Source organism: Mustela nigripes, chromosome X (genome assembly GCF_022355385.1).
Source record: "Mustela nigripes isolate SB6536 chromosome X, MUSNIG.SB6536, whole genome shotgun sequence".
Lineage (NCBI taxonomy): Eukaryota > Metazoa > Chordata > Mammalia > Carnivora > Mustelidae > Mustela > Mustela nigripes.
The window spans coordinates 70,489,087-70,517,024 of record NC_081575.1 but is presented as its reverse complement, the minus strand read 5'-3'; the positions used below and the strand labels follow the sequence as shown (position 1 = coordinate 70,517,024).

Below are 27,938 nucleotides of genomic sequence, written 5' to 3'. Positions count from 1 at the left end.
CCTTGCCTGCTCCCTCCCCAGCAAGGCAGACAGATGGAGGGGAGAGAAAATCAAAGGGCTGGGTATTGAGGCTTTAAGCAGAGCTGCACAGTGGGGGCGGGTATACAGGAGGAAGCTGGGGAGGTGGTTCTGACAGCGGCAGGCCTGCCTGATTAGCACCTTCCAGGACTAAGGGTGCTGGGTGGCATCAGGGAAAGGAGACACTCTAATGAGCTCTCCTGACAACCAGAGTTCATTATTTAGAAGGTGTGGGTGGTTAGGGGCAAGTGGAAGGCTGGCTGAATTAACTTGCTTGACCCTTCCAGCTTGGTGTGGTCCATGCTGGTATTGGGCATGTGGAAGGGTAAGCTTTTGTCCAGAAGCTCTACCTTCCCCACAACGTTCCCACCTCTGGGCCCATGGGGGGCTAAAGACTTCCTTCCCATAGGCTGTACCTCCTTTAGAGCTCATTCTCTGTGATCTTGCCTGCAAACAGAGGCCAGAGAGTGCTTCAGAGGATAGCCGACCTTAGCATCTGCTTCCCTGAGAAGTATGGGCCTGATAGCAGCTCTGGTACTGTACTCCAGGAGAGTTTGGCTTTTGCTCAGTTTCAGACCCTGGTGCCTAGCATGGGGCCTGGCACAGGGTAGGATTGGATTTGGAGGGGAGAGCCTAGGGAGACAACATGGGAACAGATCAACAGGTTGGTTGTGGTCATTTAGGCAGGCTCCTGGTCCTCGTCCATAGTCCAGTGGAAGCCACTTGACCTCCTATAGCCTCAGTTTTCCCATTTGTGCAGTAGGTCTGTTTCGGACAGGGCTGTCATGGGGACCACAAGAGATGTGGGATGGTCAGGTGTTTTCTCCACTGATGGGAAGTTACTTCAGGCTCAGGGTTCATACTGCACAACTCCTGCCTATGTTTCTTGTGTCCACAGCCAAGGCAACTTCTATTTAATGAGTATTCTAACTTGGTGGACTTGGAGGACTCTGGATCTAGACTGCCTGGATTTGCACCTTGACCCACTACTTCCTAGTTGCTGATTTAGGGCAGGTTACTCAATATCCCTGGGCCTTAGTTTTGTCATCTGTCAAATAGAAATTTCATAGCACTTAGCCCCTGCAGGGTTGTTGTCAAGATTCAGTGAAATAAACCATATAAGAAGTACTTATGCTGGGGACCCAACAATGACTTGGAACCCTTTGCTTGTTGTTATTATCTCATTTTATACTTGCAAAAACCTCCTGACATCAGGGATATAAACATGTCACTATTTTACAGCTAAGGACACTGAAGCCCAGAGAAGCTAAGTCTTGCCCAAAGAGATCTGTGTAAAGTTCTTAGCTTGGGGCTTGGCACATATTAAGTGCTCAGTAAATATTAATGTTTAATCTTAATTATTGTTAATAATGACATTCGGTATCCTTAGTATTATTATTAGTAAGGAACACAACCACAGCTAAGAAGTAGCAGAGCCAAGACTAAAAGCCACAGTCACTAGCCTGTTAGTCTTCCAACTGCACCTGAAAACCTCTATTTCTAGATATTACACAGTTATTAGGTTGCCATTTAGATTCTCCTTCCCTTCACCCCAGGTGGCCTAAGCATGCACATGGCCACCCCTGCCCACAAAGCTAAGCCCCCCTCCCCTTTCTGCACAGAATCACAACCCTCCCTTTGGCTGCAGAGCTCAGGGGAGGCTTGTATCCATTGGCTTCTAGAGGGGGAACAGACCCTGTGAAGAGGTTACTTCTCTTGGGCCCATTTTCTTTCTGTAAGAGACAATATTTTTTTCTGGGTCTCAGGGTGGGGCCAGGCTCCTTCAAGGCATTTCCTGCCTGCGGGTTTATATTTGGCCTCAGCAAAAGGAAAAGGAAGTAGGCAAGGGGGGTGGGATGTAGAAATGGAGACACAGGTTCAAGATGGGTGAGTGCCAAGACTTTGCAGGCCAAGAGAGGAAGCAGGAGACGGTGCATGTCCCTTGCCCTGTGGGCTTGGGGGCCCTCACAGGAGCTTGGGATGGAAGAGCTGAGGGTTCCTTGGGGCCAGAATGTCTTTGTCCGTAGGCAGAGATTATTTTCACATCTTACACCTCTGGGCTTTGGTTCTTGGCCGTGGTTTCTGCCCTGGGGCAAAGTGTTCTGCTGGTCATCTAGTTGGCTGAGTTGCAAGCGTGTCTCCTCAGTTCTGTGTCTTTGCTGTAGTGATATCAGAGGAATGGGTGGAGGCAGAGGCCCGCACACTGTTTAGTTGGAAAGCAGGACTTCCTGCCTAGGTGTTGCCAGAACATTCTGTAGCCCTTACCACAATGCAGTGGGGATACTGAGACCGATAGGACCCAGTGCCGTGGGACTCCAGTTGAATGGGGCAGACAGTCTCATGTGCAGCTGAGAAGGTAATGGAAATGCGTAGGGGGTAGGGGTCACTTAATTTAAGTGATCCGTTAGTTGGTAGGGGATTTAGTGAGAGGTCAGGGAAGGAAGATCTCATGGGATGTTTGACCTCCATCTTGATGAATACTGGGAGTTTGCAGCTTCGAGTCAGACTGAGTCTGGGGTGCTGAAGACCTCATGTGCCAGGTGAAAAGCAGTCTGGTTGTTGCCCTGGGCTGTGGGCAGGGGAGCCTGCAAGGCAGAGTGGAGTGTGGCCAGGTCAGAACTGGGTTCTTGTAAGAAGAAGATGGCAGGACAACTTATTGAAAGGAGAGACTAGAGGCTGGGAACTTGGAGGCTTAAGTGATCCAGGCATGCCAACCTAGAGCACAGTCAGGTGTGGGAAACCATGACCACTTGATGGAAAAGTTGATAGAACTTAGTGATTAAATACACAAGTTGAGAGAGGACAGACCAGGATGACTGGTAGGTTAAGCCTGGGTGTTCGGGTGCCTTGGGAGGCAGGAAAGCCAAAGAGCCAGGTTGGGAGGGGAAGATGGATTTGGTCTTGGTGCCCACTGAACCGTGGGTCTGCCACTCAGACTTACTGGAGTCTGCCAAAAGAGTGTGCAGGAGGAGCACAGCTCCTCTACTGAACCAGCCAGGGAGAGTCATACACACTCCCCTCTGGGTTTAGATTTTGGTGAGTGGCCACTAGGAGACAGAAAAATGGAGGCCCAGACAGAGTTGGTGGCTTGCCTGAGGTCACCCAACAGGTTTCTAGCACAGTTAAGGCTCTTAGAATGTAGTTCTCTTGACCTTCAGTCCGATAATCTTTCCAGCCATACCATAGTGGAGAGCAGTTCGTTGGTCTACCATCTGCCCCAGACTAGTTAGGTGGGCATCTCTTGCCTACAGCTTGGTGACTGGAGGTGTTGGAGTAGTGCACAACTTATGAAAACACCTGTCCTTTCTTGTAACCATGACCTTGTCAGAGCACTTGGGACTGGGTTGGGGGCAGGATTCCCTGAGGGTAAGAAAGTTAATGGAGTGACTGCCCCTGAGCAGGTGGCAGCATTGACCTTCACTGTCACAGGAAAGCCCTGGGCTGGGTCAGAATGTCCACCGCCTGCTTTAACCCTGCTGTACCCAGTGACAGCCTGGGAGACCACAGACTGGACTCTGGTCTCAAACTTTTAAGCAGCCCCGGGAGGCCAGAGGCCTGGTTTTGGTCCCAGTACCCTCCTGTTCCTCCCTCACTTAAAGCTGTACACCAAATCTCAGACTACAGCTCCGTCGGGGAGAGGGGTGCAGTTGGGGATTTCTTGTATAACTTCCATGTTTTTAAAAACTCTCAACTCAAACTGCCACCTGTCCCTGGCTGACCTGCGGGATCAGTGTTTCCACAGACAAGGGACCTCCACTGAATCATGCATCCAGTCTTTGCCTCATCCCTCAGGACATCTTCAAGGAGTGGTTGCCTGAGGCCCCCAGGTAAGGTGGAGGCTGACCTTGGGGTCACAGTTCAGGACTGGAGTCTGCCTTTCTTTCATTGTGGCGACTGTCCTGGAGCCAATATATTTCTAGACATTGCCAAAGGTCCCCCAGGGCATAACGTTGTCCCTGGGTGAGACTCCCTGAAGTCCTGTGGCTTTGGTGCAGACATGTAGCATTAAGGAGAGAGGGCTATTTGAATGGAGAGCCGCACGTGTCAAACTGCCACTAGTCAGCCGGAAGATGCAGTGGATTCAACATGCTGCCACCCAGCCGCATGGTACTGTCCCTTCCTGGGCTGTGTGTGTCGGTGGTGCTGCAGTTCTGATGGGGAGACTCCCTTGCATGGGCTTGGGAGCTTGGTATCCAGCTGCAGCTCTGGCTAAGATTGACACAGCATCCCAACAGGTGCAGCAGGGGCCCCATGTCCTGCCTGTGACCTAACAGGCTTGAGGCCAGCCAGTGGCTAGCGCAGCCAAGCTGGCTGCTTAAAATCCAGCAGCCTTTCCTGTGCCCCTGCCTCCTGTGGGGTTTGGGATGTGGGATGAGAGCTATTTTGGTGTTGCTGCTTTCTCTCCCTTTGCCCCCCTCGCCCATGAGAATCAAGTAAGAACTGTCATTCCTGCTATGAGCAGCAGTAGTGGGGAGACGAGTATACCCAGTGTCCCGCCGAACAGGGTACTGCAGACCCCTCCCCCCCACCAAATGTCCCATTCAAGGTCAGGAAGTGAAGTCTTGGCAGTCGTAAAAGTCATGACAGCTGTTACAGCTGTTAGTATGAGCCCTTGTGAGAGCTCCTCTCCCTCTGTCCCTTGGTGGGTGGGGGATAGCCAAACAGTCACCTGTTGCAGCATTTGTGCAAATTTGAATGGAGCCCCACCTCTGAGGGATCCAGGGCTCAAGGCTGGGTGGGCACCCTTCTTGTGGCCTAGGCTCCTTAGCTTATATCCTTACAGGAGGGTGAAATGAGCTGCTAATAAGCATTTGAGGCCAAGTGAGATCCAAGCCCCCTGCCAGAAAGACAACATCTCTTCCTTAGACAGGATCCCTCTCTGGGAGTGAAGGTGGGAAAAGGAGGAGGGCTTTGCATTTCCCAAGAGAAATGGGCCAAGAAGCCATTTGCCAAGACCTAGCATTTCCCAACTATAGTAATGGGGCCGGGGTGGGGTGGGGTGGGGGGCTTCTGCCTACCTGGAATACCAGCTTGACCTTACAAAGTCTACCTCGGAAACTTGGGTTGTCACACAGACATCAGCATCCCAGGTCTTTCTCTACTCCCTCAGAATGCTGGCTTTCCCTCCTGTGCTCACTAAAGTTGGGAGAGACCATGCTGATCCCAGACCTTGTTTGGAAGACACTCGTCCTACAGTGAGGGCCAGTGAAGGAGATGTTTTTCCAAACATAAAGCAAAGTAAGGTAAAGGAAATTGGCACATTTGCTGAAAGATTCTTTATGGAGTAGGACAGCTAACTGTTTGACTAAATTACCTTCACAGACACCCACAGACTCGCCCTCCCCTGTCCCACCACATGCATTCGTATTACCACTCATGGCTCTCTTGCTCCTTGTCTGGGGCCTGGAGAGAACATGGACCAGTGATTAGAATGGGCCTGAGTCTGGCCTCTGGCTAGAATCTTTCCAGAGACCTATGCTGTGGCTTTTTGGCTGACTGTGTTTGTTCAGGGCAGTGGTGCTCTTTCTTGCCTGCACTCAAGAATCATGTAGAAAACTCTCAAAAACAAATGAAAGCTTTCCCATAGATTCTAATTTAATTGGTAATGACTGGGGCCCAGACATGGGAATTTTTAAAAAGAGTTTATATATTTATTTGAGAGAGAGAGAGAGAGAGAGAGAGCGAGCACACACACATCCACATGCATGTGCTTGTGAGCATGAGTGGTGGGGGGCGGGGCAGAGGTAGAAGCAGACTCCCCACTGATCAGGGAATCCCAATGATGATGATGATGATGGTGTCACCACTGCCTAGGATCATGCCCTGAGCCTAACCGAGGGAGCCACCCAACTAACCCCCAGGTCCTGGAATTTTTAAAAACTCTCAGACTATATAATGTGTGGTCTGAGTTGAGAGGTTACTATTTTGGTGGTAACAAGGATCCTGTTGACTGGGGCCTCTGTGACATCCACCCATTGCTTGTCCTGGGCTCTGAGTCTTACCTGGTACCTATGCCTGGAGATGGGTTTTGGGTTGGGAAAGAGTAGGCAGAGTGGGGTCTGAGCAGCTCTCTCATAGCCCACTGAGTGACCACAAAGTAGAAGGACTCAAGTCCCCTGAATGTGGCATGAAGAGGGTGGGGTTGGTGATATTGGCTCGGTGAGGCCCAACTTCCCTAAACTTAGTTGGCAATTGCTTTTTCTTCCCCTCCTAGCTCATGCTCACTTTTTAAAAAGTAGGACAAAATCTGAGCTGAGGCTCACCAACTGTGAATGTGTGCATACCAAGGTCAAGGAGTCTTTTTTTTTTTTAAGTTTTTCTTTAAATTCCACTTAGTTAACATACAATGTAATAATAGTTTCAGGAGCGGGGGGGCAAGTTCAAGTAAACTTAACAAAAATTGTGCTCTCTAATGATAACTTTCATACAGCCACTTTCAAAACCAGGCAAAACCTGACCCATTCCATGCAATAACCATGGACGTAGGCAGGAAAGCTTTTGGTCATCACTACCTAGTTCAAAATCCAAAGCTTAGGGAAAGAAGCAAGTTGGCTAAAGTGACTTAGGCAGCGAGTAGGGGAGCTGGCTTGATGGGAAAAAGCTCGCTCTTCGACTCACTTATCTATCATCTTGGAGCATGATTGCATTTCCTCCGTGGGAGATGTTGCTCGCCCTTTCCTGAGTGCGTAAGCTACCCTTGTTCATGCAGCATTTCTTGGGAACAGAAATGCTTTTCTCTGCGTTCTCTCCTTCTCAAAATAGAAGAGAGCTCTGTGCTAAGAGGCTCCTGGTACATGGCCTGTTTAAGTGTAGGTGTAGATCCTGTCATTGACCTCTAAAACCTTCTCCTGCTGTTCAGCCATTTTTCTTTGACACTCCCTCCAGGAAACCTGTGGGCATGGCCTTGAGACCTAATTTGATTCTGGAGCTTTTGAGTATGCCCCTGGCTCTGATTCTTATGGCTCAGATCACCTGGGACCATCCCCGGGTTTAGAGTCTGAGCCTAAATCTCTGTGGAATCCAGCTTGTGCCAGCTGAGTGCCATTCCTGACCTGTCCCAGCACATCATCCTAGCCTTGGCCAGAGCACAGCCTGCAAAATATAGCAGTTGAAAACTGCTCAAATCTGTACATCTGGACACAGAAGCAGGACAAGGGGACACAGACATTCCTTCATCGCTTGCATCGGCCTGCCCGGTGTCACTCTCCCTGCCAGGCACAGAAGGCAATTCTGAGTCTGGAACACCTGGGCCCTAACCTCAGGGGAGTGGACTTGCTTGGGGTGAGTGGTCACTTCTGGTCCCAGCCTGGGCAGGCTGGGGTGGGTGGGAGGAGTAAACGCAAAGTACTTTAGCTCAGTCCTTAATCACCAAGACATATGTCTCTGACTGCTTCATCTGGGAGGAGCCTTAGGGCCTCCCCGACCTCCACGAGGTGGTGTAATGCTGGGAGGCAGTGTCCCTGACATCCTGTTGGGTAATAACCCATTACATTCTCCAGATTCCTGCCAGGGAGTACTTGCTGGGGATTCAGTCCATAGCCCTGCTTCAAACTCCTTGGCTCCTTTGTCTTTTGGAGCTATTGTGGCCTCTTTGAAATGTCTGCCTCTTAACTAACCTCACTTCCCAGAGCCATTTGGCTATAATTTTGACAGTAATGTGGATGCAGCCACTTTACAGACCCAAAAGGAAATGCCAGCTGGGTCTCTTTCTTCTGTTTGTTCTTTTTCCTTCAGACCCTTCAGTTAGTTGCAAGTATTTATACTATGTGTCAGGGGTTTTTGGTTATTGTTTTTTTTTCTCCCTCTTTAGTATTTAACTTAATGCTCTCAGTAGCTATTCCAAGTAGACTCTATTACCTCCATTTTACAGAGGGGGAAACTGAGTCTTACAGAGGTTAAATAACTTGCTCAAAGTCAGAGGGCTCATGACTGGTAGCACCAGGATTTCAATTCAGTCTTGTAACTCTACTCTATCAGAAGGGTGGAAAAAATTTAGGGGACATGGAGTTGGTTCCTTTGAGTGTGGGCCCTTGGTTTCCCTGGCATTTGAGGGCAGGTGGCATAACTCCATGGAAAAGAGAACTGGACAGGAAATGAAAAGATCAGGGTTGTACATGAACAGATATTTCTCCAAAGAAAAATCCAGATGGCCAGCAGGTGCATGAAAAGATGCTCATCATCACTTACCATCAGGGAAATGCAAACCGAAACTGTAAGGAGATACCATGTCACACCTGCCAGGATGGCTAAAATCAACAACACAAGAAACGCCGGTTGTTGGTGAGGATGTGGAGAAAGGGGAACCCTCTTGCACTGTTGGTGGGAAAGCAAACTGGTGCAGCCACTCTCGAAAACAGAGTGGAGGTTCCTCAAGAGTTAAAAAGAGAACTACCCTATGACCCAGCAATCACACTACTGGGTATTTACCCAATGGGTACAAAAACACTAGATGAAAAAGGATACATGCAACCCTATGTCTATAGCAGGATTATTTACAGTAGGGAAGCTATGGAAGCGACCCAAGTGTGATGAATGGATAAAGAAGATATGGTGTGTGTACACACACACACACACACACACACACACACACACACTTACAGTGAAATACTACCTAGCCATAAATGAGAATGAAATCTTGCCATTTGCAACAACATCGATGGAGCTAGGGGGCTTATGCTAAGCGAAATAAGTCAGAGAAAGACAATTTAGGAAACAAAACAAATGAGCAGAGGGAAAAAGAGAAAGCAAGCAAGCAAGAAACAGACTCTCAACCATAAAAACAAACTGGAGGTAGGTTACTGGAGGGGAGGTGGCTGGGGGGATGGCTGTAATCAATGATGGCGATTAAGGAGGGCACTTGTAATGAGCACTGGGGGATGCATGGAAGTGTTGAATCGTCATATTGTACACTTGAAACTAAAATAACACTGTATGTTAAGTAATGAATTTAAATATAAAAGAAGGGGCGCCTGGGTGGCTCAGTGGGCTAAGCCTTTGCCTTCAGCTTGGGTCATGATCTCAGGGTCCTGGGATTCAGCCCCACATAGGGCTCTCTGCTCAGCGGGGAGCCTGCTTCCCCCTCCCCCTCTTCCTGCCTCTCTGCCTACTTGTGATCTCTCTCTCTCTCTCACTCTCTCTGTCAAATAAATACATAAATAATCTTTGAAAAAAAAAAGAAAAAGAAAAGATGAAGGTTATGGCCTCAACTGTGACACATAAATAACTGTGGGAGTTGGAAAAGCCTCTTGGGCCTCAATATGTCCCATACTATAACTTTTTTAAAGTGCTGATTTGGGGGCATCTGGAGGGCTCAGTCAGTTAAGCATCTGCCTTCGGCTCAGGTCCTGATCCCAGGATCCTGGGATCGAGCTCCATATTGGGCTCCCTGCTTAGTGGGGAGTCCACTTCTCCCTCTCCTCTGCCTGCCGCTCTGCTCTCTCTCTCTAGATTTCTCCAATAAATAAATAAAATCTTTTTTAAAAATGTTGATTTGGAGAATCTCACCACAGAACAATTAAATCAGCCTCTGAGGATGGGGACCCAGGAAACTGGTATTTTTTAAAGCTTCCTAGCTGATTGTGATATGCATCCAAGGGTGAGAATCCTTGAGCTAGGTAATATAGGCCAGTGCTTCTCAGACTTTAATGTGCATGCAGATCAACTCAGGATCTAGTTAAATAAATGTCAATTCTGATTCGGTAGGTCTGGAACTCTGCATTTCTAACCAGGTTCCCAGTGATACTGATGGCTGCCGGTCCAGGGATCACACATAGAATAGCAGGAGGCTTGAGGGCTCTAGGTAGCAGTGAAAGAACTTGGTGCCCTCTTGTGTGACCTTGTTTCCTTCCCAACAACCCTGGCTAGAGCCTAACACAAGAGGAGCAGGTGGCTCGCCACTCTCCTGTGGGCTCTGCCTCCGTGGCTTGGGTAGATTGTGCAGGTATTTGAGATGTACACTTAATTATTGCACTCTCCCACCTCCTTCAGGCTTAGGAAGGAGCCCAGGAGTCACGGACAGGCTAGTGCTTCTCTCCTTCCTTTCGCTCTTTGTTCTGCCGCTAACCACAAAGGACTGAGTGGACTTTGAAGGTGTGTCCTTGCCATGCAGGCCTATCTCTGGAGTTCACAGCCCTGCCTGGGGTGGCCATCCCAAACCCATGGTCCTTTAGGGGTGACTGTTTCCTTCTGTGCCTGCCTTTCTGGAAACTCCTAGCAGATCCCTCCTTCGGGACCTTCTCTTTGTCCTGATGATGGGATAGCAGAGCTGGCTTCTGGCAGGGGCTCTGAGGATGGATAAGGGCCTTCTCCTGGGGCTGTGGTAGGATCAGAAGACAGGGAGATGGTTATGGCAACTGGCTCAACTGTCCTTACAGCAAAACCATGTCCCTGAAATGCTTCCTGGGCTGAGGCAAAGTCCCTTCCAGCAGCTCTTAGCACAGTTCTCCCAGACTGCCTCTTGTCTAGAGACCTGAGTCCTCTCCCAGGCCTGCATTGCCCCCTGCCAGGGGGTCTGGGGGACTGCTGGCTGAGCTCTGTGGAAACAAATGCCTTCCAGGACCTCTCAGAAGTCCTGATGACCCTTAGATCTTTGTCATAGGTTAGAAGGTTGCAGTAACAAAAAACATGTGCATGTGCACAGATTCGGTTGCATGCACAGACTGAGGGGCCTGTCCATGTGCATGTACAGGAGTGCCATCCCACATTGATATTCATGGATCATGGACCTGAGCAGACTTGGCTGCAGCTGTGAGCAGAGGGAGATGCTGGGGGTGGCCCTCATTCTGGGAAATGCACAGATGTTCATCTCCACCACACTCCTGTTTGCCCCCAAAGCTGTCAGGGGAGCCAGAGCCTTCTCTCCTCCCCTCCTCAAATCCCCATCAGTGTGTGACCCTTGAGAAGCCTGTTGTTTTTTCTAACCAGCTTCCACCTTTCTGTCATCTTCCCTCCCTTGGCTCCCCACCCGGCATTCTCTCAAGTACTGTTTTGTCTTTTAACTTTCCGGTCCCAGCTTCTAGGGCCTCATCCTGGATTTTCCTGCAGGAAAGCCCTGGAAAGCAAGAGCTATCCCAGTCTCAGAGAAACCTCACCAGTCTCCTTGGAGTCCCCTGGTCGTGGGTGCTAAGGACCAGGGCTTTGCTGATGGTATTCAGCCCACCCAACCTCCTTTAGTCCAGGTGCATGTCTCTGCTGAGGCTAGTAGGGGTGCTGAGCCTTCCCAGCACAGAGGTAGGAAGCTAATCCCACCACTGCCCTCTAAGATTCCCACAGGTCTGCACTGCGTTATCAGGACAATCAGCACTGGATTATATCACATAGGCCTAACCACTGGGGAGAGCTGGAGCAGTCCCAGGAGGCTCCCCGGGGAGGGAGGGCTAGAAATCGATGATGATGTGTGGCCAGGGAGGGTGAGCACCGGGGAGGCTGCCAGATCAGAAGGGTAGGAGCCCTGAGGAGGAGTCAGACTGAGTTTGAACTCTGGCCCCAGCACTGCTACTTTGGTCAACTGTGAAACTATGGAGGAGTCCCTCCCTTCCTGAACCTGTCTAGAGAGCCATAGAATAGAGAGAATACAACCTTCTTCATGGCATGTTGTGTGTGCTAAGTGAGATTCAGTTCTCAAAGTGCTGGGGAATATTACATAGAATAATGGTGGGAAAGAGAAGGCTAATCCTTGAATATTTTGTATCCCTGACTGGAGTAGGATGGCCTCCCCAGGGCCATGGAAGGGGGACAGCTTCCCGAAGAAAGGAAAGGTGAAGACACAGCTGTGGCTTCTTCCCCCAGCAGTACTCCTTGACTCCTTCCTTTCTTGGGGGTTGCTGCTGGTGGGTTCTGTTCTTGGGTAGGTATGGTAGAGTGAGAGGAGCAGTGGGACAGGCAGAGAGTGAGGCTCAAGAAGGGTGTGCCAGGACATACAGAGGGTTGGGTGTGGGAAACTGAAGGTAAATCCTAGCAGCGAATATGCCAGACCTCACCATGTTCTCCTTGCCATTTCTGGATCACAAGAACTCGAGGTGAGGCAGTGTACACCCAGGGTGGCTCCATTCCAGCACCCAGCTAACCCCATTTCTTGGCCTATTTCTGTCCCTCTGTTCCATTTTAGAAGCTGAGGCCAAGAGAGCATGCAAGTGGCTCCGAGCGACAGGATTCCCTCAGTATGTGCAGCTTTTTGAGGGTAAGGCTACTCTGTTGCTCCCCTTTTCCTACCCCCAAATCTTGCCTTATCCCTCTTGTTTTTTGTTTCTAAAATGAGGCCAATCAGATCCTTTCTCCAACCACACAAGAAGCTGTGAACATTGGTCCTGCTCCCATCACGACCCCATCATCTCCAGTGGGTCACTCTGATTGGCTCTCCTAAGCTCTGGTGTCACCTCTATGTTCAAGTACATTGTCTCAACCAGGGGCCCTTGCACTATACTGCTTCTGAGGGTTGAGCCTCTGCATGGCCAGAATTTCTGTTTCCCTTCATTCTTCTGTTTTTCTTTAGAGTTGTTTATATTTGTTGTTCTAACTTTCCCTCTTCTTCCCACACCTCCCACTGTACCCTACCTTCACTCCCACTTTGCCAACAAAACAATCCTTGTCCAGGTTGCTGTGGACTTGCACATGATCAAATTCAGTGATCCCTCCCCAGTCTTAATCTCTTAAGAGCTTTCAGTGCAGTTGGCCACTCACTTCAGCTTCTGGAACACTCGCTTCAGCTTCTGGAACACTCGCTTCTCTTGGCTGCCTCTCTCTAGCTGCCACTGTAAGTCTTCTTATAATAGACTCTGCTTTCTCTAACTGGTGTCTAAATGTTGGGGGTATCCCAGAGCCCAATCTTGGCCTTTTTTCCCTCTCCACCTTTCTTTCCCAGGTGATCCTTCTCCAAGTACCACGTATCTTCTGGTGCTTCCCAAATAGTTCTGTTAGACCTCATTCCTGAGTTCCAGATTCATCTAGCCAACCGCCAATTCAGTATCTCATCTGTCTGATAGGCATCTCAAATGGAGCAGGTCTCAATTCCATCTCCTGAGGGCACTACCGTGCACTCAAGCCCCACAGCCAGGAATCACCCCTGAGTCCTCTTTCTCCTTCATCCTCCATTTCTCCTCCAGCTGGTCACTTTCTCCTTCCATGCTATATATCGAATCAGTCCACTTCCTACCACCTCTGCTGCCACCTCCTTTGTAACCCACCATCACTGCTCTCCTGTCTTAGAGCACCAGCCTCCTTCCTGCATCCCCATTCTCTCGCCTCTCATCAGCCCATGGCAGCCAGAGGGACCCCGGGCCTCACTCTGTCATTTCTCTGCTGCTTTCCTGGCACACTCAGAATGAGGGTAAGCTCACATGCTTTATTCTGGCCAGCAAGACTATGTCACCCAACTTCTGTCTAGTCCCCTTCCATTTGCTCGCTACATCCCAGACTCCTTCCTACCACTCCTTCACACCTTCCCTTCCTCAGAGCCTTAATGTTAGTCCTGCCTGAAATCTTCTTCCCAGGCTCTTGGCCCAGCCAGCCCCCTCTTACTCCGCAGGACTCGGCTCAGAAGTCACCTCTCTATGAGTGCCCCCGACCCCGCCAGCCTTCCTTGGCCCTATCATCCTGGCTAATGTCTTTTTGTGGCATTTAGAACTGTCTTATCTTGTTCCACACACGGTCTCTCCATGAAGGCAGGGATCATTTTTATCTCATTCACTGTTTGATCCCCAGTACCTGGCACCAAGTAGGTGCTCAGGTAATGTCAGTTAAATGAGAAAGTGGGTTTCTTTTGGCAGTCAGGCAGAGAGGTGTGGGATTTCCTGGATGCGTTGTCCTCCGACCCTACTCCTTCCTCTCTCCCCTCCCCTTCCTACATCCTAGGGAGTGGGCTCTCCTGTTTGGACAAGTAGGAGGAAATGAGGTATTGTTTGGCTGCACACTGCCCTCTCTGTCCTCACTCTCTCCCTGCTCCCACTTCACCTTGGGCCTGGAAAGAGGTTCCCTGTCTGAGTAGCCCAGGATTCAAAGGGGACTGGGGGCGGAGGGGGCGAGCTTGGCTCTTGACGGTCACCCAAGTCCTCGGGCCCGCCATCTCCCAGGGACCTGCTTATTGCTGGGTCCTCTCATCCAGCTCAACCCTCCTTTCCCTCAACCCTGGACTTGCCTCTGATGGTCAACCCCAAGCTCCCTGGGCTTCTCCTTTACTCCAGGCTTGCTCCTTCTGCTTTGCTTTTTGCCTTCCAGCCTCCTCTCTTCCCTGGCCTCCCCTTTTTCTTCCTCAAGGGTTGCTGGCACTGAGTTTCTGACCTACTACTACCGTGACTCATCTTGGCTTCTTTTCCGCCATACAGAAGGTCTGTTTCCTCTGGATATTGGTTCTGTGAAGAAGGACCACGGTTTTCTGGACGAGGACTCTTTGGGGGCCCTGTGCAGGTAGGGGGCGCTGGGGGCCAGGCCTGAGAAGTCAAGGCCCGGCTTGTGGGCTTTCCTGGGAAAGAATCAGTCCCCAGCCCTTTCACCAGAGGAGGAGCCCAGCCTGTAACAAAGCTTCTCTGCAGCAGTCATACTGCTCACTCTGTTTTCTGTGTCCGTGTCCGTGACTCCTCGCCACACAGGCACTCGAGCCAGAGAGCCAAGATCTGGCCTTGATTCATTTTCTCCCTTCAGTTCCATTCCCCAGACATTCCTCTGCTTTGTCCCCCCTCTGCTTACACTGGTTTGGGCTGTGTTTCAGGCCAAACCACAACCTTTTGGATCCAGTTCTGTAGCCTACTAACTGGCCTTCCTGCCATTCCCCTCCTCACCCTGATCCAGACTCTCTCTCTACAGCTCCCAGTTTCAGCTTCCAAGCAGGTGCCCCTCCGCTTGGTGTGTGCAGCTGCCTACAGAGGAAAGTAAAGATTTTTAAACACGAGGCAGCTTTGCAATCGGGCTCTGACCAACCGTATCAGCCTCAGCGCCTCTGTCACACCAGCACTGGTCTGTTTACTGACTGTTTTCCTCTCTACCTTGTCACAGCCTCTTGTGGAAGCCTGGGATAGAAGTTCCCAGTTTTTTTTTTCTTTTTCTCCTTCCGAATCCCATCCCCCTTTGCGGAAGTTCCTTGTCCCACCCTCTGTATGCCTGCTGTACCTCCCTATATACTGTTCTTAAACTTGCCCCATGTCTGTCGTGGTTTATTTGCATATATGAGCTCCCAGAGGACAGAAGCCATGATCTCCCTAGCACTGTGTCTGGCACTGAAAGCTTCCTGAACACCAGGTCTTTGGAGATGTTCTGATGGCTCAAGCATGTAAAGTAGTGGATGGCATCTTGGGACTGTCTTGGTAGATCATTCCCTGCAGGCTTTGGCTGGGACCCTTGGTTGAGTGCTACTTTCTTTCCTTACAGGAGGCTGATGACCTTGAACAATTGTGCCTCAATGAAACTGGAAGTTCACTTTCAAAGCAAGCAGGTGAGTCATGACAAGGGTAGGGCCTGGGGACTTGTGGCACCATGGGGGAACCCAGGATATATGCAGACCACTTGCAAAAGTAGCTCCAGGGTCCTGGGACTCTGGGGTGTACAGAGCAGTGCCTTGGTCTAGCCTGGGAGTGAAGTATAAGGGACTCTATGATCCTGCTGTGTTTTGGCAAGTGTGGCTTAGAGGTTGGAGTCTGAGAACAAGTACTCTGGCCCATGGCCTCACACACCCGCCTCGGTACCCCTCTCCCCACTGAGTTTACTCATAACCTGATCCAGTGATGGCCCTTCCTCAGGGAAGTCTATCTGCCTCGTCTGCTTTGTGATGGCAAGAAATCCTTGCCTAGGGAGCAGAGACAGAATAATGTGGTAGAAAAATCACAGTCTATATGAGCTGAGGAGTCAAGATCCCCAGCCATGTCCCCATGAGGTCTTATACCCCTGAGCCTCATTTTCCCCATCTCTGCACTGAACTGGAGGGGAGCATTAATAGCCTCAAGGGGCCTTTCTGACTCTACCAATGTGAGACTGAAGAGACGGAGAAGATCCTCAGTCCACATGTAGCCCTGATGACCTCGTCCTTCTGTAGGGTCCGGCTTCATAGGTTTCTTCTAGGGCTTTCTCCACTAGAGATCTGGAGCCAGGAGGTTCAGCTAAGCTGGACTGGGAAGCAGGAAACCCCTGGAACCTGGTCCCAGCTCTGCCACCAACAGCTCAGTGGCCTTGAGCAAGCCTCTTCCCCTCTCTGGGCCTTGATTTCCCCATATTGCAAAGGAGAGAATTAAAATCCCCTTCCAGTTCTGGCATTACATAGTTCTAATCTAAGACCATAGCCTAGAGGCTTGGGGAGCTGCTGAGGACAAGAGGTCAAGACACCTGGATTCTAACCCTGGCTCTCTCACTGACTCACAGCATGCTACTGTATGACCTTGGGCAAGTGGCTTCTCATTTGTGGGTCAGGGTTTCCCCATCTTATTCTGTTGCTTCCAGAGCCAGCTCCCCACCTAGGACATGTCCTCTGTCAGAAAGCGGGGCCCTTTGCCTCAAAGTCCCCCAAGAGTTTGGAGGCAGAGTGTTGGGGGTACTAACAAGGGCTTGGGGAGTGGACTTCTCTGACTTGACCTGACCCCATGGCTCCGTCCCCAGAATGAAGACTCAGAAGAAGAAGAGCAGTGTACCATCAGCAACCATTGGGCTGTCCAGCAAAAAAGTAAATTCTGGTCCCACGGAGGGTCCTCTGACCTGCTGGCCCCCCCGAGCCCTGGCCTGCCGGGGACCTCCAGCTGTGAGAGTGTCCTCACAGAGCTCAGTGCCACTTCCCTGCCAGCCATCACTGTGGGCCTATCACTGGAGCCAGAGGACCTGCCCTCACCCTGCCATGTCCCCAGCCCAAGTAATCAGCTCCTCCTTAGCCCCACCCAGGGCCAAAAGGGTCCCTGGGACAAAGCCAAGAAGCACCGTTCTCGTAGCTTCCTTAAGCACCTTGAATCTCTCAGGCGGAAGGAAAAGGGTTGTGGTCAGCAAGCAGAGCCTGAGCGTGGCCCAGCCACCTTAGAGAAGACCAGCAAACCCTCCTCTTTCTGCAGTCGCCGCAGTTTCCTCTCTGCTGGATTCTACAAGGCCAAGAACAGGGCGGCCACCTCAGCTGGTGACGGTGGCGCTGCAACCCCGAGGGCCTGGGAGGCCTGGCCTGTGGCAGCATTTCAGCATCCACAGCGGGCGCACCAGGGTGACTGCCTTGTACACGTGCCCAGGGACCACAAACCAGGCACATTCCCTCGCTCCCTGTCCATTGAGAGCCTGTTTCCTGAGGACGGACACCGCCTGGCAGATTGGCAGCCAGGGAGGCCCCGGGGCTGTGAGGGGCGTCGGGGCTCCTGTGGCTCCACAGGCAGCCATGCCAGCATCTATGACAACATGCCCAAGCTGTACCCAGCGGAGCCTGTCCTGGCTGGCGCTGAAGCTGAGGAGGAGGAGGAGGGCAGCAGCAGCTATGCCCACCTAGATGACGTTCTCCAGCATGTGTGGGGGCTGCAGCAATGGGTGGAACTCTGGTCTCAGGCCATCTACCCAGACCTGCGGACTAGAGAGAAGGAAGAGGAGGAAGAAGAGGAGGAAGTCATTTCATCCGTAGAGATGGCCATGGTTGAGGTTGGAGGGCAAGCTGAGGCTCTGGCCCAGGTGGAGGCTCCAGCCCGCCAAGGGTCCTCGGCCCTGGACCAGGCTGATGTCCAGCCAGTAGTCCCAGCTCAGATTCAGGTTAGGGCTGAGGTTGAGCCCCTGGCACAGGCACAGGCTGAGGCCGATACTGAGGCCCTGGGTCCAGCCCAAGATAATGGTCAGGAGGCGAATTCAGGTGGGGAACCCACCTCAGTCTCCAGCCTGTCTATGGAAGAAGGACACTCCATTCCTGACACCGTGGCCTCCTCCAGTGAACTGGACAGTAGTGGAGCCTCCGTGAATGAGCCCGAGGCCAGAGGCTCACCAGCTGAACTTCGGGCATCAGCACCACGTGAACGACGAGATTCAGGCGTTGGGGCCTCGCTTACTAGACCCTGCAGGTGGGAGTTTTGAGCAGGGGTGGGGACAGAGGACTCTGTCATGTCTCTCTGTCTCTCCCCATCCCCGTCCCTCCTCCTCCTTCTCTTCCTTTCCCTCTCTCCCTCATACAACTCTCCCTCAAGCCAGTATGTTAGTCCTGAGGCCCAGGGGCAGGGTCTGTGTTCCCTCCAGGTTAAGTTCAGGGCCTGCCTCTGCTGTGATTTTGAGCAAATTCTAGCTCCTCTTTGGGCCTTGCTTTCCCCATGTGCCAATCAAAGGTATTAGAGAAGATGGTCTCTCATCTCCAGCTTTGCCACCTTGGGTTCTCAGAGCAGCCCCTTTGCTGCAGTCTTGGAAGCAGAGTAATGGTGCTGCTTATTGGCCCTAGATGGCCCTAGATGGGCCTCAGCTCTGGGCCACCCACCCCGACGGCATCTTGGCCACCAGACAGCCCTGGAAACTGGCGTTCAGTTTTTCACCCGGGGGCCCAGTAGCAGTGCTGACAGTGGTCATATCTCCCCGCATTTGCTTTCTTTGGGGGAGAATAAAGGGACCAGAAGAGTGCAAACTTTCCTAAGATTTATCTGCACCTGTTCCCTTGGCCTTCTTGGCCCACCTCCTATCTTTTATCAGGAAGCTCCGCTGGCACAGCTTCCAGAACTCCCACCGGCCCAGCCTCAACTCAGAGTCCTTGGAGATCAACCGCCAATTCGCCGGCCAGATCCACCTCCTGCACAAGGGCTCACTGCTGCGGCTCACTGCCTTCATGGAGAAGTACACTGTGCCCCACAAGCCAGGATGGGTCTGGTGAGCACTCCTGGGCCACAGAGGGTTGGTGGGGAGCTTCTTGCCCAGGTCCCAACTCCCTCCCTGTTCCCAATCCAGGACCCTGGGAGGGTCAGCCCCCAGAAGGTGGGTACAAGTAGGAGGGGCCCAGAAGCCAGTAATGGTAGGTTGTGCCAGGCAGCTGGAGAGGCTGAGGCCCGAGAGGCCAGCATGGCTTGCACATGTGTCTGTGTGTGTGTATGGGGGGGGGGTGCTCCTGGGATGTGTGTGCATGTGTGTGCTGTGTGCAAGGAGGAGTGGGGGTAGGGGACCCTAGGTCCTCAAGCCACACCTCCTCCATCCTAGCCTTCAGGCTGCCACCAGTGAGATTGTCCTGAAAGGCAGCTTTAGTTGCTGCTCTCCTGATAAACACCCTTCGTGCCCCCGTCTCCCTCTTCCCTCCCCCACAACCACTGCTGGAACCAAAGAAGGTCCAGCTTCCTTCCTATCATGACCCTTTCATGTTCTGGCCCTGCCCCAGCTGTTGGGTTCCTTAGCCTGCTGCCCTCAGGCAATGCCACCAGGTAGGCCACTGGGGTCATTGCTCTTCCCTCAATATGCCATACTCTTTTCTTCCCCTGCTTCTTTGCCTTTGTCCATACTCTTCTCTCTGCCTGGAATACCTTTTCCCCATTTCTTCTCTGGGACAACACCTACCTGTCCCTCAAGAGCCTGCTGAATGCCCACACCCTCCCTGAAGGCTTCTCTGATCCACTAGGTACGGTTCCCCTTCCTCGTAGGTCTTCCCCTAAGTTCTTGCTTGTTCCACCCCCGACCACATATAGTGTCCCTGCCTGTCGATGCAGTTATCCCCTCAAGCAGCCCGAGAGCTCCCTGTGTTCCTCTGGGACTCTCTAGGGCCGGGCCCTGAACAGGTGCTCAGGGAGTGTTGGCCCTGGGGACACGGTGTGTTTCTTACCCCACCCCACCCATCCCTGCCCGAGACCCCTGAGACTGCACAGTCTCCAGGCTACATCTGGACTGGGCCCATGGCTCTCAGTGGACCTCTTGTTACTGCCCCAAACAGGTCAGTGCCCAAGTTCATGAAAAGGAACAAGAGCCCAGACTACCGGGGCCAGCACGTGTTTGGGGTGCCGCCCCTTGTACATGTGCAGCGCACAGGCCAGCCACTGCCGCAGAGCATCCAGCAAGCCATGCGCTACTTGCGCAGCCAGTGCCTGGACCAGGTGAGCCCTACTGGGGGACCTGCAGGGAGACAGCCCTGGGGAAGAAATCCAAGGCCAAGGAACTGGGTGGGGGGACCACTGGGGACTTTCTAGCCCACGAGAAACCTTTCTGGACTTTCCTGAGCTGAAGCTCCCCTCTGCCCAGCTCTCTGACCATTTCTTTCTGGCCCAGGCACTGTAGGCGCCATCTGTGGAAACCTGCCTTAGCCTAGGTCCTTTTCCTGCTCATTCCTGCTACAGCTATCTTTCTCTTTGACCTTGAGGCTGTAACAACCCTTCTCTTTGGTGTTGCCATTTTCCAGGCAGGAAGCCTGGCAAGCTTGGAAGTCTCTGGGGTGGACTACACTCCTGACACCCAGCCTGGGCCTGGCCTCATCATAATCTTCCTCCCCACCCCACCCCTGCCCTGCACGTCTCCTTCCCTTCCTTTCCTGCATGGGCCAGGTGGGCATATTCCGCAAGTCGGGGGTGAAGTCCAGGATCCAGAACCTGCGCCAAATGAATGAGATGTCCCCAGACAATGTTTGCTACGAGGGCCAGTCAGCTTATGATGTGGCTGACTTGCTGAAGCAATATTTCCGGGACCTACCAGAGCCTATCTTCACCAGCAAGCTCACCACCACTTTCCTGCAGATCTACCAGCGTGAGTCACCTGCAATTGCCGCCAGATGCCTGCCCCGTTCTCAAGCTCCCAGAATCCTGGGGCTTGTGAGAGATAAACCCCATGTGGGCAAATCTAGCCATACATAGGAATGAGCTCGTTGGATGATCTGCTATCTGGAGTTGGAAAGGCCCTCCCACCCTTGAAGGGAGACCACATTCTTAAAAAAAAAAAAAAGGACTTAATTTATTTATTTGACAGAGAGAGAGAGAGAGATATGGTCAGAGAGGGAACATAAGCAGTGAGAGCTGGAGAGGAAGAAGGAGCCTGTCTGCTGAGCAGGGAGCCCGATGCAGGGCTTGATCTCAGGACCCCCGGATCATGACCTGAGCCAAAGGCAGACGCTTAATGAATGAGCCCACCCAGGCACCCCGGGAGACCACATTCTATTCCCCAAACCCATTATACAGAAAGATGGTCTAAAGCCCTGAGGAAAGACAGGGGCTTCCCTAAATGTACATTGTCCGTTAGAGTGGGGTTTGGTCTAGGACCCAGAGACCTCCCAGAGCCCATCTTTACCTTTTCTTCTCACTGACTTCCTTTGGGACTGCTGTGCCCTCTGCATTCCTAGAAGTAGGAAATTTGTTGCCAGAAGCTTTAGGGGTGTAAGAAAGCCCTTCTGCCATTCCTTTCTCACAGTCCTCCCCAAAGATCAGTGGTTGGCAGCAGCGCAGGCTGCCACCTTGCTGCTCCCTGATGAGAACCGAGAGGTCCTACAGACCCTGCTCTATTTCCTAAGTGACATTGCCTCTGCTGAGGAAAACCAGATGACAGCCGGCAACCTAGCCGTGTGCCTGGCACCCTCCATCTTCCATCTCAACGCCTGCAAGAAGGATAACCCCTCACCCAGGTGAAAAAGGGCAGAATGTAGTAGGGCGCGGTGTGATGTGGGAGCTGGAGGGTTTGGCTCCCTTTGGATGGCAGGCCCTCTAGGGCTGGCCCTGCAGTTCCCAGGCATCACCACAAGGGGTCAGCCTGACTCTTCAGGGGCCTGGGACTGCATGGATGTTTTCAAAGCAGGTCCTTCTAAAGGGTTGCAGTTATTTTGTGTTGATTGGTTTGGGGGGGGGGGGCTTGAAGCCAGCCATATTGTCTTGAGCCAATGCACCATCCTCTCCTCCCCTGCCCTCCAGGATCAGGAGCAAACGCAGCCTGGTTGGCCGGCCAGGCCCTAGGGACCTGAGTGAGAACATGGCTGCCACCCAGGGCCTATCACACATGATCAGTGACTGCAAGAAACTTTTCCAAGTGAGTAACCCTAGGCCCAGATCAGGGGAACCACCAGAACAGAGCTTCACACCCCCGGTCAGGGGCAGGGCCCAGCTTGACACGTACCCCCTCAACTTCCCACTCCTGTCCTATCAGGTTTTTTATCTACCTCACTCCTACAGCCAGACCTCTCTAGTGGCCCTGAACATGGACCTGAGAGATCCCATGGGTTCTGGGATGGATGGGCCCCGAACCTTCTGTTGCTGCCCATGGCCCCAGTGTGTGTGTGCTCTCCCAGGTCCCCCAGGACATGGTGCTGCAACTGTGTGGCTCCTACAGCGCAGCTGAGCTCAGTCCTCCTGGGCCAGCCCTGGCCGAGCTGCGGCGGACCCAAGCTGCAGGTGTGAGCATGAGCCTCTACATGGAGGAGAGCATCCAGGAGCTGCTCCGCGATGCTGCCGAGCGCTTCAAGGGCTGGATGAGTATGCCAGGGCCCCAGCATACGGAGCTGGCTTGCAGGAAGGTAAGGAACACAATGCCCGTGGCTGCCACGGAGCGGGTAGCGTGGGCAGTGCACACAGGGAGGTGAAGAGGCCCCAGGGAGGGAGCCACCCTGCCAGTCTCAGCATGCCTTGGCTTGACCTTGGAAGATGTCAGCTGGAAGAGTCGAGGACCTTAAGGAACCAGGACCCTGATGAGACCAGGGGCTCTCTGTTGGGCATCATGGGCCAGAATTCCTGTACCAAAGCCCCACTGCAGACATTTCACTCTTTGCAGAGCCTCGCTTCTCGTATCTTTCTGCACTATGGCCGTGCTGAGCCCCTCACACTTGCACCTTTGTGCTTCCGCCCCTGCCGTCTTGCTACTTGGGCTGACCTGGCCTGAGCATTACCAAGCCACAGGAAGCCTTGATTTGATATGCCTTCTCCTTCATTCAGAGCCTCCTGTCATGTCCCAAACTGGAGATGACTTCTCTGTCGTTCTCTTGGCACTAGCCATCTTCTTTCTTGAATTGCAATGACAAGTAAGACTGCAAGCCCAAGGTTTGCTCTGTTTGTGCCAGTCATAGTGAAACTTTCCTTATGGGATGGGGACGAGAGGCTCTGATTGCTATGCCCTTGGCCTCCTGCCTGGGCTCAATGGTGAGTTCCTTCAGGACGATCACCATCTTCTCTTCCTGTTCACCTCCAGGAATTCTAAGCCCCGTGTCCCTTTCATGGTAGAGCCTAGTAGGCCCCAGAGGATGTGCGTCTCAACATCTCTCTGTGCTTTTGACTAGGTGGAGAAGCAGACATCCAGAAAGGACTGAGAGGACAGGGCACAAAGGGACTACCTGTCTGGATGTGGCTAGGGCTAGCAGAGTGCCCCTGCAAGACTTCCATTTTCAGGAGATAAAATGAGGACAGCCTGGTTGGAATCGGGGGATGTGGGTGCAGAGTGGGTGTTCTCCGGCTCTGACGGCTGTCCCCCATCCCCACTCCCATGGCTCACAGGCACCAGACGGGCACCCCCTGCGTGTGTGGAAGGTGTCCACTGAGGTGGCAGCCCCTCCGGCCGTGGTGCTACACCGTGTTCTGCGGGAGAGGGCCCTCTGGGACGAGGACCTGCTGCGAGCCCAGGTGTTGGAGGCCTTGATGCCCGGCGTAGAGCTGTACCACTATGTTACCGACAGCATGGCGCCCCATCCCTGCCGTGACTTTGTGGTGCTCCGGTGAGGGGTTCTGGCTGGCAGCCTGCTACGCATGGGGGACTAGGGAGGTGGACCGGGAATGGATGCCAGGAACCTGACTGTGCATGTCCCTTTCCTGCAGGATGTGGCGCTCCGACCTGCCCCGTGGTGGCTGCCTGCTAGTCTCCCAGTCCCTGGATCCTGAGCAACCGGTGCCAGAGTCAGGGGTGCGGGCTATGATGCTCACTTCCCAGTACCTCATGGAGCCTTGTGGCCTGGGTCGCTCCCGGCTCACTCACATCTGCCGTGCTGATCTCAGGTACTGGATCACCTGCAGCCCTGGCACTCTCCCCACCTCTGTCCCATGCCGTCTGTCCCAGGGGGCTGAGGGCAAGTCCTTTCTTCCTTCCTCTGGGCAAGGGATCCAGGCCATAACCATGGCTCATGCTGGCCTGCTTCTACCTCCACAGGGGCCGTTCTCCTGACTGGTACAACAAAGTCTTTGGGCACCTGTGTGCCATGGAAGTGGCAAAGATCCGGGACTCCTTCCCCACCCTATAGGCAGCTGGCCCTGAGACAAAGTTATGAGCCTCACCCCATACCAGGCCCCTTGGCACCAAGGGAGAAAGAAAGCGGGTAAGGGGAGGAGAGCAGCCCTCATGTGTTGCTTCCAGGGGCAGAGCCCGGCCCTTGCTGATCTGGCAGCCTCCTGTCCCCTTGGCTGCCTGAAGCTCTTCCACATGTATAAGGGAGGGGAAGAGAATTTCAAGTGTTCTGACTCTACTCCACCTGCACCCAAGAGCCCGTGTTCTGTCCTCCTAAGAGGGAGGAGTTATTTTCCAAAGAAGACGACTGCTGCGACACTACTGGCCCACAACAAGGCACCATCCATCTGAAACCTTGCCAGCTCCCCCACCTGCAGGGGGAAGGAGATAGACAGCAGGGTGTGCGTCCAGGTCTCTGCCGCTCAGGGAGGCCAAGCCATCCTTTTGGGTGCTCAGTTCCCTTTGAGGTTGGCAGGAGGCTCTGATCCTGCCTTTGGGTCTAATATTTGGCTCTGAACTGACTTTTTCAGAGAAAGGGAATTAGAGAAGGTGAGCACAGGGCAGCCCAACCACCGTGAACTGTTTGATTTGTGTCAATACGATACTGATTTTTACGAGGCTGATTTAAAGAGTGGCACTAGCAGTAGGCAGCAGGATGGTTTGGGGCAGCCTGGGATATGGGAATGGGGGTGAAAGGGGGCTCCCTTTCTCAGGTCTCAGGATACCAGTGAACCAGTCTCCCTGGCTTGGGCCCCCTACTTTATCTGCCACTCGCCAGTGTCCTGTGTGGCCTTTGGTCACATACTCTTATGTTTAGAGAGCAAATGGGCTCAATCCCACTACATAGGCCCAGCAAAAGCAGACAGTAGTGAAGAGACACATATCTGTGTCCATGTCCCTTCTTCTGCTCCTCCTGCCTGTGGTAACAGGCTGACTCAAGAGCCCCATCATCAAGCAGAGACCTGGCGCCTGCTTCAGGCAGCTGGTCCTCCAGATGGAAGGGCCGAGTGTCACCTCAGCCAGCTGCGGCTTGATCTAAACCTGATCCATCCCCACCCGGCAGCCATCTTGGCTTATGTGGAATTCCAAATGACATTCAAATGCCAACAGGTGCTTCATTTTTCTTTCAGCTCAGTAAACTGGAGTGGGATGGGTGCCAGCCAATGCTGTAATTTTTAAGCCTATTTTATTTGTACCTATAAATACTGTACAGCCAGAATATATATATATATATGTATTTGTATGTATATATATATATAGATAGATACATATATATGCACATCTGTATATGCACACGTATTCTATTGTGAGTATATTATAATCCGTGGGTGCGAGCAGGGGTCAGGAAAGCCTGAGGGGGACAGGGCATTTAAGATGACGGGGGCTGAAGGCAGGAACCATGTGACCCCTCAGCAGAACAATAAAGCAATACTAGAGATGGACTTTGGTTGTGTGGCTGTCTTCCCTGAGATGATGGGTTAGGGACCAAGGGCAGGTTACAACTGTGGCCTTTGTGTTAGTGTCAGACATTGTGAACATTACCGGTGTAGGATTTGGGGGTAGGCCACAGTAGGATTGGGGAGGGCCTCAGTTCTTCTCTTTGGGAGGTGATTTGGGGGTGGGGAATGTGGGACTCCCAGAAGCCAGGGTGTGGGCAGAAGCCACAGATTTCTATCCTATCCCTTGATCTGGCCAGGGTCTCCAGTCTGTGTGGCACACAATCATGACCGCAGGCATCCTAACAGTAGCCCTAGGGAGAAATGCCCCTGGCTATGCTTTCCTTCCTTCACCTGCTACCCACAGCCCAGGCTTCAGGATGAAGAGTGAAAAAACCCAGCCCCTGACAGCTTGGAGACCATGTTTTCCCCATAAAGCAGCCTAAGAGAGGTCAGAGTGCCCGAAGGCAGCCTCTGGTCTGGCACCAGTGGCCAGCAAAGCCCAGGGGGCTAGAAAGGCCCCCTCACCTTTATTTTCCTGCAGGAAAGGGGTATCTTGGCCCCACTGCTGTGGCCATAAAGTTCCCAAGCTCCTAGGGGCTGCTAGAGAGGAAGTATAGGCAACGCGATCCAATCTATGTTTGTACCCATTGAGTGCTCCTGGGTTGCCTGGGGCAAACAGGTCCTGCTGCTCTCCCTCTAGCTGTAGCTCAGCCTCCTCATGGGCCAAGCAGGCCAGTGACAGCTTGGCACAAGCTTGGCTCAGTAAAAGTGTTGTGTTGGGCCTGCCCTGCTCCACCTGGACAGGTTGGGGCATCTGTCAAGTCCCACTTCTCTGTTACCTTTCGTTCTCTTCTCTTGGGTTCGGCTGTCCCTACATGCCTTTGGCCTGTCTTCACTGCTGCCACCTGGGGATCTCAGCTAGCCTCAGGAGGGAGTGAGGTGGAACAGAGGTCCCATCAGCACTTTGCCTGTGGGAGAACAGTGGAGTTACCCCTCATTTCAGTATGGGAGATGGGAGATGGCTCAAGCCGTGATGGTGTTAAGGGACACTAGGGGGAAGCTCCAGCCAGTAGTTTGAGGCAGACAAGAGCAGCCAGGGGACCTTCTGACCTTTAAGCACCACCTGACCTGGTCACGGAAGGAGGCTATGGCAATGGTACAGAGCATAGCGTTGAGCATGCTGTCAATGGGTGACAATCACAAGGAGACAAAGAGTTGTGTATGAGGGGGATTCTTGGAAGAGCCAGAGAATTCCTCCCACCTTCCAGCTCTTGACCCATGCCCGGCACCAACTTCCCAGGGTGGTTCCCCATATCTGGCATTCTGGGAGAGTTAGTGACAAGTAAGGGAGCTTCTCTGGGCCTTAGTGTCATTCCCCTCCATAAAGCAGCCTCTCTGACGGGCCCACTGTGCAGTCAACAAATGGACCACCGTGGCCTGTGGGTGCGGTGATGATGGGGCCTCTCAGTTCCATGCACATGGGAAACACTGCCTGTGACCATTTCTAGCCCTCAGTCGTGTACCTCAGCCTGTCCTAACTTGATCTTTTCTTTTCCCCAATGCTAGACGATTCTCCCCTTCAAATTCTCAACCCTGTTTCCTGTATTCTCTCCTCCTGTGTTTCCCCTGTTGCAGCTCCTCAAAGAAGCCAGGCAGCTGGCAGGTCTCACGTGGAAACTGGACAATGTATCTCAGAGCTTCAGTTTGTTAGCTTTGAATCCCCGGTGCCCTGTTGCCAGAGTGGCTGAGAATAGATGGTAGACCCAGGTTCACACTGAGCTGCGTCATTTCCTGGCTGTGATCTTCAGTGACACATTTAACCTTTCTGATATCTTTTTCCTCACAGAAGATAAGGCTGATAATTACTTACATACTGCAATGTTGTCATTAGGGTTGAATGAGTCAATGGCCATGACTGTGGCCGCACAGTGTGTAGCACACAGTGGACGCGAATAAATGGTAGACACGAATAAATGGTAGTCGCCTCTACCCAGCCTCCTACCTGCCTCCCCCTTGCCAGGCAGCTTCTGTGCTAAGGGCTTGGGCTTGGGTGGGTGGGCGGGTGTGTGGATTATGTTCTCCTTGGCATCAAGGTCCTATATACCTCCTTGGCTCTTCAACCTCCGTAACCTCAGCTGCCCCCATGCTGGACAAACCCACCTCTTCATCAGGTTCAAAACATCCCAGTGGCCTTTTTGTATCCTAAGTACTGATTGTTTTTTCATTCCACTTCCTCCTTGAGAACTTGGCTCCCTGGACCTATCTTCCCTCCAGAAGCCCTCCTTTCTCCATTCAAGGAGAGCTCTTCCCACTTCTTTGACCACAGCTCATGACCCTCTTCCCTTGCCCCTTTCATTTCTCTTCTCCCTCTGGCCCGCCTCAACCTCGGTCATTCCCCCGAGTTCTTCCTTTTCC

The 27,938-nt window shown here is 52.5% G+C and overlaps 1 protein-coding gene across 1 annotated transcript in view; it reads left to right on the top strand.

Moving 5' to 3' along the window:
- Window positions 1-25,526, top strand: part of STARD8 (StAR related lipid transfer domain containing 8) — a 40,846-nt gene extending 15,320 nt beyond the window's left edge. The window contains exons 2-14 of the mRNA XM_059386186.1: window positions 12,125-12,196; window positions 14,337-14,418; window positions 15,376-15,439; window positions 16,594-18,008; window positions 18,622-18,795; window positions 19,841-20,000; window positions 20,445-20,643; window positions 21,301-21,511; window positions 21,795-21,909; window positions 22,169-22,393; window positions 23,364-23,581; window positions 23,682-23,858; window positions 24,010-25,526. Coding sequence (XP_059242169.1) covers window positions 12,125-12,196; window positions 14,337-14,418; window positions 15,376-15,439; window positions 16,594-18,008; window positions 18,622-18,795; window positions 19,841-20,000; window positions 20,445-20,643; window positions 21,301-21,511; window positions 21,795-21,909; window positions 22,169-22,393; window positions 23,364-23,581; window positions 23,682-23,858; window positions 24,010-24,100 — 3,203 coding nt within the window. The 3' untranslated portion in view covers window positions 24,101-25,526. The remainder of the gene's footprint in view (window positions 1-12,124; window positions 12,197-14,336; window positions 14,419-15,375; window positions 15,440-16,593; window positions 18,009-18,621; window positions 18,796-19,840; window positions 20,001-20,444; window positions 20,644-21,300; window positions 21,512-21,794; window positions 21,910-22,168; window positions 22,394-23,363; window positions 23,582-23,681; window positions 23,859-24,009) is intronic.
- The last annotated feature ends 2,412 nt before the right edge of the window (window positions 25,527-27,938 follow it).